At 46.7% G+C, this 17,232-nt stretch overlaps 1 protein-coding gene across 2 annotated transcripts in view; it reads left to right on the top strand.

The window, feature by feature from the left end:
- The window catches only part of STAB2 (stabilin 2), an 89,413-nt gene that overhangs the window by 68,600 nt on the left and 3,581 nt on the right, over positions 1–17,232 (top strand). For both annotated transcript variants that reach the window (XM_037390594.1, XM_037390595.1), the window contains 14 exons: positions 95–241; positions 1,468–1,524; positions 1,963–2,086; positions 3,125–3,274; positions 5,076–5,180; positions 5,581–5,688; positions 6,871–7,064; positions 8,057–8,198; positions 8,553–8,686; positions 10,503–10,668; positions 10,893–10,999; positions 11,661–11,780; positions 12,556–12,714; positions 14,781–14,888. In XM_037390594.1, coding sequence (XP_037246491.1) covers positions 95–241; positions 1,468–1,524; positions 1,963–2,086; positions 3,125–3,274; positions 5,076–5,180; positions 5,581–5,688; positions 6,871–7,064; positions 8,057–8,198; positions 8,553–8,686; positions 10,503–10,668; positions 10,893–10,999; positions 11,661–11,780; positions 12,556–12,714; positions 14,781–14,888 — 1,821 coding nt within the window. The remainder of the gene's footprint in view (positions 1–94; positions 242–1,467; positions 1,525–1,962; positions 2,087–3,124; positions 3,275–5,075; positions 5,181–5,580; positions 5,689–6,870; positions 7,065–8,056; positions 8,199–8,552; positions 8,687–10,502; positions 10,669–10,892; positions 11,000–11,660; positions 11,781–12,555; positions 12,715–14,780; positions 14,889–17,232) is intronic.

The raw sequence follows: 17,232 nt of genomic DNA, 5'->3' as shown, positions 1-17,232 counted from the left end.
GCCCAGCTCCCATTCCAGCCCTGGATTCAGCCTGGCCCCAAGGAAGAGCGGCTCATGACTTGTCATAAACACCTCTCCCCATCCCATCCCTTAGGGCGCCCTTTTCCTGAACGACAGACAGTGCAAGATAGTGGAGCGGCAGCTGGAGTTTGACGGGGGCATCGCCTACGGCATCAACTGCCTGCTGACAGACCCCAGCCTGGGGGGACGCTGTGACAGCTTTTTCACTGTGGATTTCATGGTCAGTCTCCTTTTTCATTCCCCCACCCTGACAAAGACACAGCCCGAGGGCCAAACCCTGCTCTCACGGAGTCCAGGGCAACACTTACAGCAGCTTTAGCACTACTGAGATTGAGTCTCACCACTTCAAGCTGGCTTCATCTGCCGCCCTGGGCAGAGCTAAGGTTAAGACGCACAGCACAACACCCGAAAGACATGCAGCAGACACCCTGAATCCACTCTAAGCAACACATGGGATAAGCAGTTTCAGTTAGACCAGCTCAGCCAGCCCTGCCCTGTTTGCAGTGAGAACAGTACCTTACAAATGCAAGCATAAATCTGAGCAAGGACAGATCTTCCTATCGTGCTTTTAAATTAGTACAAATTCACACTATGAATTTGGTCATACAGATTGCATTTGCACAGCTCCCAGTTACAAAGGAACAGTGTTGTTGTCCCAGTGGCACAGGGTATTAAGGACACAAGACAGAGAACTGCATGGTCTGGTAGCCAGGCTCTCAGTCTCTCACATCTCTCGCTTTCACAGAAAAATCCTTTAACAGGCCTGAACAAGCACTGGTAGTGCAGAAGAAGTTTCTCCATTAACTTTGAAGGGTCCTACAAACAGGAGGCTTTGGAACTCATTTTGAAGTGGTTTCAAGACTAAATGTACTTCAGGTTTTTTCAGATATATGAAAAAATTACCTAGAAGTAAAAAAAACCTTCATGTAGTCTGTCTAAAAAAAGGTTATTGGAATTTATATTTCAATTATAAAACCAACACTTATGTGTATCCCATCTGCTCAAGTTACCTTTTGTTTCATGATTTTATTAAATGAAATTAAATAGAAATAATTTCCTTAGATCTGGTCAGCACTTCCCGAGAAGTAACCATTTCCCTCTACTTCAAATTAGACGTCCAGATCTGATGTAGCCCATGTCAATATTCATTTGAAGAATATTCACAATCTCTTCCCTGCTTGTTTAAATCCAGAGCAAAGTTTCTTCGTCCAGAACTTGTATTCTGGTATCAAAACTATTTTCTTGCATTTCGTGGCACTAAATAATGTAACTAATCGTCTCTTCTTTCCCCCAAGTTTTTTATAATCTTTTTCAAGTGTCATAAGCCTACACTCTTCTCTGTTCATACTTGCTGCTCTCATAAAACAGACCTTTTGTACATGTTAAATAGCCTTTTGTTGCCATTGTTTTAATATACTTTTTTTTCTTTTCCATTTTGTACAACAGGGGCATTGTGTTAGCTGTTTCAGTAATTCTAAATGCCCGCCGGGGACAAAACCAAAGGTAATGTATTAAAATCTTGCATTTAAGCCATCTAACCTGCTCTTTGTACTCCACACAAGCAAACTAGAATAAGCTGCTTTGAAAAAATGTAGAGAGAACCCTCAACAGTGAAAACACACAGGTGATGCTATAAAGGACAAAGCTGACGCTGAGCATCGTGGCAGGGGATGTTTGTTGGGCTCGCACAGCAATCCACTGTAGTGAGTGCTTCGGCTGGCGTTGGAGCAGCCCCTCCATCCTCATTAACGGTGCTTGGCAAGTCAGGAATCAAAGAGAAGGTGGGGGCCTCACACTTGCACTCTTCGTTTTGTGTACGTCACATTTTGATTCGATGTACATCGGAGACTGTGATTTAATGGGGGAAAAACCCAAACCTCCACATAGCACTCATCTCCCTGTGTTTTCCTCCCTCTCTGTGCTGGCACATGCAATGTCCAGGAAGGGATCCACTGGTGCACGTACGAGTCCTACGGGCTGCGGAGGGGCGGCTGTCGTAGGAACTGCTCTGTGGTCATCCACACGGCCAAGTGCTGCAAGGGCTACTTTGGGCCAGACTGCCAAGGTAGGACCACCCCCCTCCCCACCACCAGCCCACGGCCACCCAAGCATGCTGCGTAGGGCCCAGCTGGCTGAACTGGGAGAGCTGGGAAAGGGGGCATCAGGAGACACCAGCTGCAGGACAGGGGAACTCGGCTGCAAAAGCTGAAGTACACAGAAAGTGTTACTGCTTTTACTCTCCAAATAATCTCTTTTTCACATTTATAGCAAGTTTTAAACTCGGTGCTAGCAGCAAACTAGGTGAATGTTATAGAGGGTAAAGACTGCCCTGCTATCACCAAGCCTAGCAAGTCAATCCATCACCAGCTAAAAGTCCTTTCAACACAGGCATCAGGTTCACACCAGTGATACCAGGACACACCAGAGACACAGCGTGTGGTTCCGCAGCCACTTGCAAGTGCACATACCTGCAGAATGAGCTCAGAAATGGTAGCTCTGAACAGCTGTGAGACAGCTTAAGCAGCTTTATCTCCAGCTGTTTGTTAGCAGACACTAACAAACTGTGTGTTCCTTCACCTGCCAGCCCCACGGGGAACAGGACTGAGGCTCTCACCAGGGCAGGGTCAGGATCTATGCTGGCAGACAGGTCCAGGAGGGACATGTACCCCTGCCAGCTTGCACAGACACATGCAGGTTGCATGCAATTTTGGCCAGCCCAGCCTGAGCCACCCTTTGGGCTCACCCCGGCAGCATGCAGGCGCATGGAGATGCACAAGCAAGGCTGGGCTTGGGCAGGGGCTGGGCAGTGCCGTTCACTGACGGGTCCGAATGAGCAAGCAGCCAGGTAACAGCACTCACAAGCCAGGGCTGGAAGGGTCCGCGACACCTTTCTGAGAGGAGCTGTAACAGCGTATCAAGGAATTTGGAGCCCAAAGCTTGCAGTCACAAGGGTCACAGCTGCTTTTACATGTCCCAGCAGGGATGCACTTACAGGCATTTCTGAGTTCAAGGATTTTCATAGAAAAATAAATAATAAACCATGACAATAAATAAAGATGCTCTTGAGCTAAAAAGCCACTTTTTTTCTCTTTAAACCTTTCAGCTTGCCCAGGGGGGGCAGAGACCCCATGCAATAACCACGGCTCCTGCGATGATGGGTACACTGGGACAGGAGAGTGCCACTGCAACAGCGGCTTCAACGGGACTTCGTGTGAGCTGTGTTTGCCAGGCAGATATGGCTCCAGCTGCAGGCGTATGTTTGTTTCCTTTCCATACTGATGCCCATGTCAAGCCTAAACTATTTTGTCAGCATTGAGGTTTTAAGTAAACCAAGAAATACTTCCCACTTGCAACACCAGTATTCCTCCTTGGTGCCTCCTCACACAGAGGGACAGCAGAAGGTCTCAGAAGGGAGGAGAAGGCAGGGGGCAGAGGCTTACATAGCTTTCTCTGCAGGGCTCCTCCTAGTCTTATATGGTACATAAGTAACAGGGAACAGAGGCAGAGCCTCCGTCAACAAGTGTTTTTGGCTACAGCATAGCTTTCTCCCCTATCTCCATAAATTTTAAGACAACATTTTAGCAATGTGGTTCCTCAAGGACTGCAGGAAGACAAGGCCGTGCACTACTGCAGAAAAGAAAAAGGATGCTAAGATGAAGACAGCTTGTGAAAAGGGACAGCAGCCAAGAATCTGCTCACATAATCCACTTCACTGTAGTTTTAAATATCAACTAGGCAGAAGCAGGATCAATATCACCCTTTAAACCTAAATGTTTTCCCAACTTAAAGCCTTCAGATGGGAAGCTACAACGTTAACCCTTCCATCCTAACTGTGTGCAGCTGTAGCGCCCATGAGGCACATGATGAGGGATTATAGGCTAGGTACCCTTGGAGTGTAGGCAAAACAAGCCTAGACATCAATGCTCAGGATTACACCTGCGTACAATTTATCCATTTCATAGCACACCATAGCATAAACTGTGTCAGCTGCTAGTTTGAAACCCACATCATGGTATCTAACAGGAAAATAGTTTAACAGTCCCTTCTTTTTGATGTATGTCAGCCAAAAATTAGATAACAAGGTTAAATGAAATAAAGCCATCAGGTGAAGCTCCTTTTCACCAGGACAGGTTTTCACAGAACCAGTTCCACCAATCCCACATCATTTTCCTCTTTAAACAGCAATATTTCAGGAGTAGAGACAGAGTAAGAAAGGATACTACCTCATTACATTAAAAACAGAAAGCCATCGATAATTCCTTAGAAAGAACTAATCATGAAACTCATTGCATGGTCCAGAGGCGGGGGAATCACACACAGATTAAATCAGACCCTCATGCCTCAGCTTGCAGGGCACAATATGTAACACCCCATATATAAAATGAATCCTGAAGGTTTTAACCATAAAAATACCTAAAAGCTTAAAAAAAAAACATTACAGATAACTTACCCATGTTTTACAGCAAAGCTCAGCTCACTAACCTCTTATGTGGCTTCCTTACTCAGATCTTCTTCCACACACCCTACTTGTCCCTGGCTTCCCCACACCTAGCAGCTGCTGCACATTAGGACAGGATCAGGCTGGGTCTTCAGCTCAGCCATTAACCCCTTCCTGCCACAGTCCTTTGTGAAGTTTGCTACTCTACCACAATGCAGATCAATACTCATTTTCATTTTCAGAGACACATTGAACTAATGCCAGTTATAAAATCATAGGACCACAGGATAATTGAGGCTGGAAGGGGCTTCAGGATGTGCCTAGTGCAACCCCCTGCTCAAAGCAGGGTCAGCCCTGAGCTCAAACCGGGTTATTCAGGATTTATCCTGCCAGGGCTTGCACATCTCCAAGGATGGAGGCTGCCCAACCACTTTAGACAGTCTGGTCATCTGCTTGGCTGGCCTCATGGTGAAACCCCATGTGGTTAGACTTATTTAAAATATTGCTGGATAATACTGTGTCTAAACTGATGGTCTAGGTGATGTTTCAGTAGAGAAAGATTTTCCTCTTCCCCAAGAGCAGCTCTGTAAGTGATCCTTTTGCATTCCTTTTGCAGCCTGTGAGTGCAAGACCAATGGGCAGTGTGATGAAGGATATTCGGGAACGGGACGATGTTTCTGTGAAACAGGATGGACTGGCCGGCTGTGTGAAACCAAGCTAGGTCTCTGCCTCCTCTCACTGCACTCTGTCACTTGGAGCCATGGGTTGAAAGCACTTGCAAGCCAACAGGGGGGTTGCATAGAGAAGAAAGAGAAAGGGTTAATAACACCAGAAACCCTCAAAGGATACTAAAGGACTTTGCTCTGGACTGAGAACAAGTCCCATTACACACCTCCTCCATCTCCTCCTTCGTGAAATGGGGACATGAGTGCCTACCTCCCCTGTGGAGGGGCTTCGGGCTATGTGAGGGAAGATGTCATGCAAGAGTTAAGCAGTCAACAAAATATTCTCACAGGTTTTCCAGATAGCAAGACTGATACGAGGGCTTTTCTTTCTGCACAAAACAAGGGCGTTGCAATATAAATAGCACCTTCATCCCAGCTGTTCTGCCTTCCCCACAGCTCTGCCACCCGCGTGTTCCCCGAGCTGCTCCGCCAACGCTGTCTGCACTGAGAACAACACGTGTCAGTGCAAGCCATTTTACAACGGGGATGGGATCATGTGCACAGGTGGGTTCCCCCTCCCCCCACAGCCTGCCACCAGAAAGCAGGTTGTCGCCTCTTGCGCATGCACACGCATGCAGCTTCTGTCCCATATGAAACGCTGGCTATCAAACCTAAACGCTTCCACAGAGCAGCAAAAGAAACAACTTTAGGATATGTACGGATCAGGTGCTTTGAAGCCGGTGGCTGACTTCACCAGGCTTCACAGAGCAGGAGTAGCAGCAAGAAAGGCGCTTCTGTTCAGCAGCTGGTTTGGAGGCAGCAGGGTTTTAAGCAAGGTTTCCCTGACAGGATTTTCTTTGATGATCTTAGGCAAGGCAGTTCCCTGGAGCACCCCTGCAGAAACATTCTTTCTCAGCCAGGTCTCTTGTGTCCTCCAAAGTCACCCTGGCCAGAAGCCTGCAGGGTGGTGCCCTATCTCTTAAATTAAAGGCATCCTGACAAGGGCTTTAAAGCCCTAAAGGATAGCCTCCACACAAGGTCAGGAATGCCTCAGGAAACTGAAACAGGTTTTTGTCCCAAACAAATTTTCTAGCATTTTTAGCGTGCCTTAACGTAGAGGAATTATAGAGGACTGTATGAAAAGGTTATTTGTAAAAAGTTTGTGATGATTGGTAAAAACATGAGGTATGACATGTTAAAAAGAAAAAAAAAAAGGAGGGGAATTGTAGAGGAATGAAGCTGGGTTAATTAATATTGATAACATACAGCTGTGGGCTGGCTTCAGGGGCGGAGGGTTGGCTGATGTAGACAAGGTGCAGCTGTTGCTGGTTCTGTTAAGGGGTTGGGCAGCCAACGACGAGAGAGCAGCCGAGGGAGAAGCAGAGAGAAGAGTAAGTGAGGGTGTCCTAGATGAGGAGAGACTAGGAGAAGGCAGCAGAGGGACTGGCATGAAGACTATGCTGGTATGTGACGGTAAAAGATCTTGTTGCAGCTGGTAGTTTGGAGAGTGCTGTGACAATTGGAGTAAGTACCGAGTCGGATGGAGGGGGAGCAGTGTGGTCTGGCCTCTGGAGGAAGGAGATACAGCACAGACAGTAGAATATGACCAACGGTAAAGCCTTATTGCAGCCTACTTGTTTGATTGTGCTGCAACACCTTGAAAACACTGGAGATTGTTTGTCCCTCTATGAAGAACATCCTCTGTAAGAGCAGACTTTACTCACCTGTTTTCTTTTCCCCGTACAGCTGCAGACCTTTGCAAACAAAACAACGGGGGGTGCCACAAGGCAGCCGAATGCACGCAACTTGAGGTGAAAGTCTTCTGTAGCTGCCAGAAAGGATACAAAGGAGATGGCTTTACATGCCTTCCAATAAATCCTTGTGCTGATGGGTTCAACGGAGGCTGCCACGAGCATGCCATTTGCACTGTCGTAGGACCCGTAAGTTGAATGATTTCAGTCACCAGCAGGGAAGTCCAAGGTATTTCTTCCTGGTGCCAGCAAAAGTCTTTTCTCTGGCTGGATCACATTCCATACCTCTCAAAGTCTCAGTTTTACAAAACAATCTTTATATAGCTCTAGCCTTCATTCCACATCAGTTTGGTATCCTGAGGGGTGACAGTTTGACATCTGTTCTCTAGGGAAAGGGGTACTACAGCAGGTGGGATATCTTACACCTGTAGTTTTTCTGTCCCTTTCTTAGCTCTCCCTGAGTGGATATCCATATTTGCAAGAGGAGTTTGTTGGACCAAAACTAAACATATTTTGGTCACTAAACCTAGGGACAGCTGGGAGAATAGTGTCACTTGTTGGTTGGCCAGACTCGGCTTAAAAAGCTCTGCAGCCACGTAATACAAAATCCTTGGCCCACACGATCTAGCATTTGTCCTAGTGCTTTCAGGATCACCTGTCTGTTCCACTTTGGTGGCTTGCCTGATGTGTCTTCCAGGGGCTATCCAGAAAAGCCTTGCTGCTAATTTGTTCCAGCTACCAACCATCACAATCCCTGGATGTCACCAGCTCCAGCTGGGTTTACAGTTCTCATTTTATTACTATCAGTGGGCTGTTAAATTCTTTTCATGCTTCCATGCTCAGTCATTTAAATATAATTTTGATAAGTTTGCCATCCATTTTTGTTAATTAAGTGTCATATAATTCTCCAGTGCATGTTATTAGCTTTGTGGATGGAATTATGCTTTGGTATTAATTCAGCAAAGCACCCAAGTGCATGTGTAAATGTTTTGCTTAGAGGAATAAATGTCAGTGCCAGTTTGTGGTCTGTTGAATCACAGTTGTCAGTAGCAACTTTCCTGTTTGTGCGTTCCTGGCTATATCAACCAAAATTTTTCCAATAGTTCAGAATGTTGCTCAAAATACCACTTTTATGTCAGCTAAGTACTCGGCCTGGCCTTTTTTATTCTCTTTCTGACCAGGACAAACGCAAGTGCGAATGTAAAAATAACTACATTGGTGATGGGCTGAACTGCTCGGTGATGCAGCTCCCTCTCGACCGCTGCTTGCAAGACAACGGGCAGTGCCACCCCGACGCTGACTGCGCCGATCTCCACTTCCAAGGTGAGGATGGCACACCCATGCACGCCATGGGACAGGGACATCCTCATCCCTGTGCCACTGCGCTGAAGCCAGTGGCCAGGATCCCTGTCTGTAAGCTCACTCAGTCTTCTACCTATGTCCCCTCGAAACAAGGAAACAAGAAGATTAAAGTTAGACCGTGTGCTTACATGCTTTGCAACACCAGACTTGTGAAGCAACAGATGAGGGCATTCCAGGTGGGAATGTTACCCCTAAGGGATCAATCTGTCCTAACTATCTTTCATAAAATTCATGAGTTTTTGTACGACACAGTTGACTCTGCATCCAGACATGGAAACCTCTTCAAGAAGAGCTGGTTCTTCTCTCTCTTTGCAGATACCACGGTTGGGGTTTTCCACTTACGGTCCCCACAAGGACAGTACAAAATGAGTTATGAGAAGGCAAAGGAGGCCTGTGCCAACGAGTCAGCCACCATCGCTACGTATAACCAGCTGCTGTATGCGCAGAAGGTGAGGCAGCTTCACGGTGGGAGGAGATCCCCAGAGCTGGCCTAGCCGCAGCGTAAATGGGGAGGGAGGAGCAAGGGGGCTGCTCTGTGCTAATAAGGTTCCTTTTCCTTCCTTTCCTCCCCCATGACACAGGGTATATTTCGCTGGGAACAGTTTTCAGACTGTATTTGTTTCATGCCTGCTCATACAGCACTGAAAACAGTGGCCGAGTTCTTGTTTCCAGTAATAGTGGCATGAGATGGTAGAGTCAGACTTAGAGTGTTTCAATGGGGGTTTTACTTATTAGCACTTCTTAAAGAAATGTAAACTTCTGAATTATAGATATATATATATTTTAGTGTAAGGTTCCAGGAATCTTTTCCCTAAATGTTGTTAAGTTAGAATACCCATTTCCATATTCTTTTCCTTGAGGGTGTTACAGACAATGTATGGCTGGTGCCAGTGGGATGAGCATCGCTCCTTGGGTTTGTAAAACTTGTTTTAGAAGAGTTGGTCAGACTGACTGTGCCTCTCTGGCTCCTTCCATCGGTGAAAGGAAGAAAGATGCCCACCATTTAGAGACACCTTTAGCAAAATGTGAGGGATGGGCTACAGCCAGCACATAAGGCTCCTTCTGCTGCCCAAGGAGATACAGATTGCAGCCAGAGCTGCATGTCCCCTGTGCTTTGTAGTCTAAATATTTCACCCGAATCATAGAATTGTAGAATCATTTAGGTTAGAAAAGATCTTAAAGATCAAGTCCAACCGTTAACCCAAGACTGCTAAGTCCACCACTAAACCATGCTTCTAAGCACCACTTCTACAAGTTTTTTGAATGCTTCCAGGGATGGTGACTCCACCATGTGCCTGGGCAGCCTGTTCCAATGCTTGATAACCGTTTCGGTGAAAAAATTTTTCCTAATATCCTAAACCTGCCCTGGTGCAACCTGAAGCCACTTCCTCTTGTCTTATTGCTTGTTACCTGGGAGAAGACACCTACCCCCACCTTGTCTACAACCTCCCTTCAGGCAGTTGTAGAAAGCAGTAAGGTCTCCCCTGAACATCCTTTTCTCCAGGCTAAACAACCCCAGTTCCCACAGCTGCTCCTCATAACGCTTGTGTTCTAGATCCTTCACCAGCTCCCTTGCTCTTCTCTGGACATGCTCCAGCACCTCAGTGTTTGTCCTGTAGTGAGGGGCCCAAAACTGGACACGGTATTCAAGGTGCAGCCTCACCAGAGCCAAGTACAGGGGGACAATCACTTCCCTAGTCCTTCTGGCCACACTAGTTCTGATACCAGCCAGGATGCTGTTGGCCTTTTTGACCACCTGGGCACACTGCTGGCTCACGTTCAGCCGGCTGTTGGCTGGCACCCCCAGGTCCTTTTCCTCCAGACAGCAAAGTCAAGCAGTGGGGCTGCCTCCAGCACGCCTGGGGACTTATTTTCTGTGTTGAGCTGCTTTGTCAACCCTTCCCACACTGACAAAAGGTGAGCTGGCACACAATGATATTGTACATCCCTTTTGGCTTTCACGCTCACCTCCGATCCTGCCTGGTTTGGGGCCAGGGAAGCTTTTCCCAGGAAAGGCTCCTTTGGTCCATACGAGGAGCCGCTGACTTTCAGAGCAGCCCCTGCCTCCCCATCCCCTTGGCGCAGAGCTCCACCCAGGGCAGGCTGCAGGACTGACAGACGGACAGAGCCCCCTCAGCAAGCGTGCTGGCAGGTTGGGTGCTGCCTGAGCACCCAGGGGGGTTGTTCATTTCATCTGCAGCACATCAGCCCCACCACGCAGCTCTTCACCCTGTGTTTTTCCCCTTACGGCTGTGCTGACTGCAGGCGAGGTACCACCTGTGCGCTGCCGGCTGGCTAGATGGTGAGAGAGTGGGCTACCCGACTGCCTTCTCCTCCCCAAACTGCGGCTCCGGGTATGTCGGCATTGTGGACTATGGGAGAAGAGTCAACCTGAGTGAAACCTGGGATGTCTTCTGCTACAGGGAGAAAGGTAAGAGGGTCCTTTGCTGCATCCCTCTACGCAAAGGGGAGCAGCATCCCTGATATTGGTTCCTTTGGTCAGCCACAGGCTCCTAGGTAAAACCTGCAAGAGACTCTGTCCCTCTTAACTTTAAAAAAATAATAACCTGTTGCCTGCAAGTTGTTTTTCAGCAGCCTAAAGCCTTCTCAAAGAGGGCATCTGTCCATGAAACTGTCTGTGTTTGTACCTTCCAGAGGTGAACTGCACCTGCAAGCCAGGCTACGTGGGGGACGGCTTCTCCTGCAGCGGGAACTTGCTGCAAGTGCTGATGTCCTTCCCAACGCTGACAAACTTCTTGTCGGTACGGCCCACGGCTGGCACGATGCTGGGGCGAGTGAGCAGAGCGAAGCAAGTTCTGCCGCTGGGGTGTATCTCAGTGTTTGCTTTATTAGCACAGCAAGCACAGGTAACAACAACACACTAGCAAAGCAAGGTGGAGTGATCTAAATGTGCACCGTCAAAATCAGAACATAGGTGGGTTTTTTTGTTGGTGGTGCTTTTAATTATTGGCTCCAAAGAGGTTGCAGATTTCTAAAATTCATTTGGAAATAAAATGCTGCTGCAGGTTTAGCTTAAAGGAGATTCTGTGCACAACTGCTCCCAGCTTTTTAAGCATCACAAGAATGCGGTGCTTTGTAACTTTATAGAATTGCTGCTGGGGAAAGGCAAAACATTAAAACGGTCCTTTTCTTGCCACGACTCAGAAAGGCATTATATGTATAAGCAGCCTCACAGACAACAAGGGCCCACCTCCTGAAAGTCAATTTAAGATATGCTCATCAAATCAGCAGCTAAAACTGGGTTTTGAATATGAACTTCTTCTGTAATGTCACTCCAGAGCTGCTTCATGGCTAATAACAGAAAGCTTCTTTGTCATTATTCATATAGTGTCAACTTTTCAGCTCCCCATACAGGAGCACACAACTGTTCTTTATTAAAAGCTGGATTTTGTTTCTGCCTAGGACATCATGGCTTACTCCAACAGCTCTAGGAAGGGGAGAGATTTCCTGCGGTACCTCATGGACCTGTCAGTGCATGCCACTCTCTTTGCTCCAAATGATAGCGGGTTAAGGGAAAATGAGGTCCGGCCTTTTTTTCTTTTTCCTTTCGTCATTTTAATAACACCTTTTAAACAGACATTATGGGTTTCTGTATCCTTGTGAAATTTAGGTTTAAAAAAGAATAATCTTAGTATTACATGACTTCTGTGTAACCCCGCATAGTTTAAACTGTTCTTCTGAAAGAGGCGAGTTCATCGCTTCCATCTCACTTCCACAGCTGCGAGTGCAAGGTTATCGAGTGTACAAAGCACTACAGAGTTTTCCATTGGGGATTTTAGTTATGCAGTTACAAAGGAGTCTGCCTGAGATGAAGTCTGTTCTGGCTTATTAACATCAAGCACAGTTATTTGAAGAAAGCTGTGCACAGCTTTGGTATTTCCCACAAATACATTAAAGGCATCTGTTCCTAGCTTCGCTTCTATGCTCATCCCTTTTTTCTTTCCTTCAATCAAATATTGACTCCAACAATTTGCATGGGTTTATGCCCTGGCTTGCATCATCAAGCTGTTTGGAGAATCTCTGAGGCTCATCACTTCAGGTCATCATACAAAAATGTAAAGTCCTTTGTCCCACCAGAAAGAAAGTACTGCCTGCTGTGGGCAGCCATCAGAGGCCAGCAGGGACAGAAGATCCCACTGTCTGCATCCACCTCTATGGGGTAGCCTCTACCCCATATTGCACTTGCTGCAGCATTAATAGCAAAGGGGGAAGAAGTTTACAGGCACTTATACTACTGATAAAGCCAGAGGATTAATAAGATCAGCTAACATTCCATGCATTTTGCTCTCATTTGCAGACACTTTCTGGGCGAGACATCGAGTATCATTTATCTAATGCCAGCATAATGTTTTATGAGGACTTGACCAATGGAACCACTCTTCTAACTCGTCTAGGGGAAAAACTCCTCATTACAAACACCAAGGGCCAGGAACATCAGGCCCCCACCTCTGAACAGGTACCTTTTTAACAAACCTCTCATCTCTGCTTTTCCCTGCCTTATGCTATACCCTGTAACTGGGTGACACACTGATCTGGAGAGCAATTCGGTAAGGTTATAGCGGGCAGCAATGAGAGGCTGAATGCTGACTTCAGAAGGGTCCTTCCTGCCCAGAGGCTGCAGGATAGCAGCTGGCAAAATTCACATTTACACATTTGCAAATGGCCAAGATCTGACCTGCAGAACTCGAAGGAAGCTGTTCAGGTGGCCTGCAGGAAGGGTGGGATGGGGATACAGCCATCATTCAACCTTCTCCCAGCCTGGCAGGATTATGGGAGATGGCAGTGAAATAGGAGAAAAGGTGAGAGCAGCAGATTATCATTAAAGAAAGGTGCTGGAATTTGTAAAATTTCTTGTTAACTTTCTGGGAGAGGTAGGAGGTGCTAGCACAGCCTTTCTCAGAGCAAAAGCTGACAGAACAGTGGTTTGCAATTTTTATTACTATTTCAGTTGTTTTAAAATGCAAAAATTGGTATCCTTTTTGCAAATTGCAAGCATCCTTTGACATTTTAGGGGAATGTACCCTTTGAAAACACACCCAACCTCTCATTTTTCGTTAAGGAAATACTCACTGCCTAAGCCTTTCACATGACCTCTGTGACAGCAACACCTTGAGACTGAGGTTGGGACTCTGCTGCAGGTGATGTGGTGTAGTTGAATGCAAGAATAAGAAACCTGCATCTGTGGGCTTGCAGGACCCAAGGAAAGTTGAGTGCCCAACATGCCACCTGTGTGTGTGGAGGGGGCAGGGATTTTCACAGACACCAACAAGAAAATAGATGCTGCGGGAAGAAGCACACAAATGACTCATTTGCTGCCTTTGCTCCTTTCCTCCTTCCCCCTTCAGGTGAAACTCTTAACATGAAAACTACTTGTATATTTTTAAAACCACCCTATACTGCAAATCCAGTAATCACATTATTAAAGTATACCCTCATGAGAGATTGGGTGCATCAGCACAAGGCTTGCCTGTCTCACTCACCAGCATGCCAGGAGCTCTTTTGGATCACTTTGATATAATCTTTGAGTTAGAACACATTTTTTTTTTAAAAAATCCTGCTTGTTTCACAACTAGCAAGCCCTCTGTTCCCCTGGCTGCAGCAAAGCTTGGCAGGGTGTCAGGGTGGGAAGGAGAGGCGACAGCCATATCCCAGCACATCAGGTCAGAGAACACAGGGGTGAGGGAGAAGGGAGGACATGGGGTCACATCCACACCACTTTGTGGTGCACCACAGCTGAGCCCTTTCCTCCCTGGGCGCAGAAATTCACTGAGTGCTCCAGCAGCAACAAACCACCTCATACCAGGGGCAAGAGCAGGCAGCAGCTCCTGGTTCTGCTCACAGAGGAGAAACCATTCTACTAGGATGCAACCTAAAGCAGAGTTTACAGTAGCATAGCTATCACGGAACCCATGCTCCCAAAACAAGACTCAGGACCAGCCCAAAGCAGTCAAGGACTCCCATTACCAGCAGAATTTAGAGAAGTGTTGTGGTGGCAATGATGGATTCTGTCCCTCTCCGTTCATGATAAGCTGCCAAATGGGACCATATCCCAGCTCACAGATGCTATGCCACCAAATAAACCATGGGCAGCAGCTCCTCATCAGTGCTGACCCAGCTCTCAAGCCAGCAAACAGTGCAAGTGGCATCCTCAGCACAGAAAGCAGCAGCGATGGAGACAGACTGCAGGCAGCCTGGCACTTGGGAGTAACAGCACTCCTGGGCAGAGCCTGGCAATGGCACAAACATCACAAATGCCTTTATTTTAAAATATATATTTAAAAAAAAGTATAAATAAATGCCTGAAGGCAATATGCAGGTAACAATGATGGCTTCTTCATGCACAGGAGAGCCATGAGCAGTCTGGGGCCATCTCAGGCTGATGTCCAGGGAGGCAGCAGTGTAAGCCCCCATGTGAATTCTCTCTGCATCAGTAACTGAGGTGCAGAAATAGTCTCAAGGTTTATTTCAGTCCCAAAGGGAGGAGGGTCAAGGCTCAGTGCTTGTTGCTTTTTTTCCTGGTAGAGCGAGATCAGATATGTGGATGGGACTCCTATTGTTCAGTGGGATATAATCGCTTCCAATGGGATAATCCATGTCATTTCAGAGCCTTTAAAGGCTCCACCAGCACCTGTAAGTACACAGGGACTTGTTTGTTTGGTTTTGGGTGGTGGGAGGGGGCCATGACTTGTATCATCCCAAACTCATTGCTGGCATTCATATATTCCTCTAGTTTCTCTCACGCATATGCAATTTCAGTTTAAAAAGTTATGTTGAAGGAAAATTACAAGTTGAGAACAAGACACCAGTGAAGCTTGTTCAAAATGCTTCTGTCTGAACAAGTTCTTCCCACATTTTTTATATATATATATTTATATAAATAAAATAAAACTCCATTTTATAAACAGAGCTCATTTTTGTAATGGAGGTTTTATAAAGCTCTGTTTCAGTTCTTCCAATAAAATCTTTCAAGCTTCTAAGGAAAATTTTTTACTCTTGGCTTTCTGTTCATTCCTATCCAAAAGGACAAGGTGTTTTGAAAATAGATATTTTTTGCCTGCGTGAATTCCTGCAATGATCCCAGTTATCCAATTATCTCTCCCATTAGAAAGACCAAAGCAAACAGTGCGTGGCAGAAGAAAGGATGCCATCCTTTCCTTGGGGGCAAGCCGAGTTAGCAGCTGCACTGCTTCAAGCTGCAATCAGAATGGTACAGGGCCCAGCAGCAGGGAGGCAGGAACATAATTCTGTTTAATTCCTACCAGCAAAGCTTACTGCATTGTATGAGAGGGAGGAAAAACATTTTGTCCACCTGCAGTGCAACCGCGATATTTCACAGAAGCGATCCCTGCTCCCCTGGGAGAGATGTGCACCAAGCACCTTTTTTGCCAGCACAAAATATTTTCTTTAACAAAGTTAAGTGTTCAGCTGTGTGGTGTTAGCACTCCCCAGCTCTGTTCCACGCAGGGTACTCTGTGACAGCCCAACACAGGCTCCAGCTGACCTTGCAAGACCACCTACTACTTCCTTAATCTGAAAAACCTCCCTTCCGTCAGGGTAACTCATTCTGATCCTTCCCTCTGTGCACGGGAGGGGCCTCATGTTCACAGCCCATCCACCCCAGCTCCAATTTTGGAAGTCGCTAACCTCCTCAGTCCACAAGATTAATCCTACTGATACCCCATTTCTCACCTTCATTTTGTTCTGAGCAATCCTTTCTCCTTTACAAACCAGCCTTCTCGTTCCTAGAAGCTTGGTAATACGCCTGCACAGTCTCTGTTCACAAAAATCCCTTGCAGCCTACAATTCTCAGAAGTAGGAAATGACACACTTGGGTAAAAGCATAATTACTGCCTGAAAATGATTCAAAATAATAGGCAGTATCTGTCAGTCTACAGCAGCGTGATATTATAATCTCTAAAATAGCTTTCACATGCTAGAGGACAACTAAATATTTTCTAATAATTAGCTGTCCAGCTGCACCCTGTAAATTACTTTGTTTTCTAAAAAAATAAGTGAAGAGAGCTTATCTATTAAGACAACAATGTGATTATTTTTGCCAATAATTAGTTTTCTAGGCAGGAGGCCACAGAGTTAAGCCATCACATGAAAAAGCAAGAATAGCAGCACCTTCTACCCATTTCCAGACTTCTCCTCACCTCCCAGACTGCCAACAAGAACCACGGGCTTTGGGATGCTGCAGCCCGAGTGGCTGCATGCCCTGGGATGCCAGAAATTTGTCACCCTCAAGCTGACAGTCACCTTTATATGACATCCATCTGTCAGGCCACCGACCTGCAGAAGGCAAGGCAAAGCAAAGCCAGAGTCTGGAGGCGTTTCTCCCCTTTAGATTAAATCCAGATCACATGAGAATTTCTTTCGGTCCTTTGCCTACGTATTTATTATTTAGAAAATATTGTATACAGTTACTTGGATTGGCACTTACCCGCTTGGCCGAAGAATGATTTCGGGTTCAAGGCATTGCATGTGCTGAGGCAAAAGGACCTGCAGCGGGCGGGCAGGCGCTGGGTGGCCGGCAGAGCCCAGCCCCGCACACCCTCCGCACGGGCTGGCAGCCCCTCTCCCCAGCGATGAGATGGGCCTCAGCGCAGATGCAGTTCGGTTTGAACCCTGGTAAGCTGAGCTCAGAGGATGGTATGGCTGCTGATGGCTGGCAATAACCAACACCCCCCGGGTGCACAAAGCAGAGGGGAATGAGCTGGAACCCCTGCAGAGCCCTCTGGGGTTCATACCACAGGTTTCCGAAGCTGCTTAAAGGCATTTGGTGCCCATTTCTCCTCCTCAGGCCAGTGAGGTTTCAGCCTCATCGTAGCCTCTATTGCTGCTTCGAAAAACCTGACCAGAAAAGATCATGCAGGCATGTTCCGTAATTTCAAAAACATAAGACAAACACTGTACTAGAAGCAGTGTCCAGTACCCACAATGTAGTCACTACCAAAAGGCCGCACTTGGCCGT

The sequence above is a fragment of the Falco rusticolus genome, chromosome 5, assembly GCF_015220075.1.
Source record: "Falco rusticolus isolate bFalRus1 chromosome 5, bFalRus1.pri, whole genome shotgun sequence".
NCBI classification, from domain to species: Eukaryota; Metazoa; Chordata; class Aves; order Falconiformes; family Falconidae; genus Falco; species Falco rusticolus.
The sequence above is the reverse complement of the archived record's forward strand: the minus strand, read 5'-3'. Positions and strand labels throughout refer to the sequence as shown.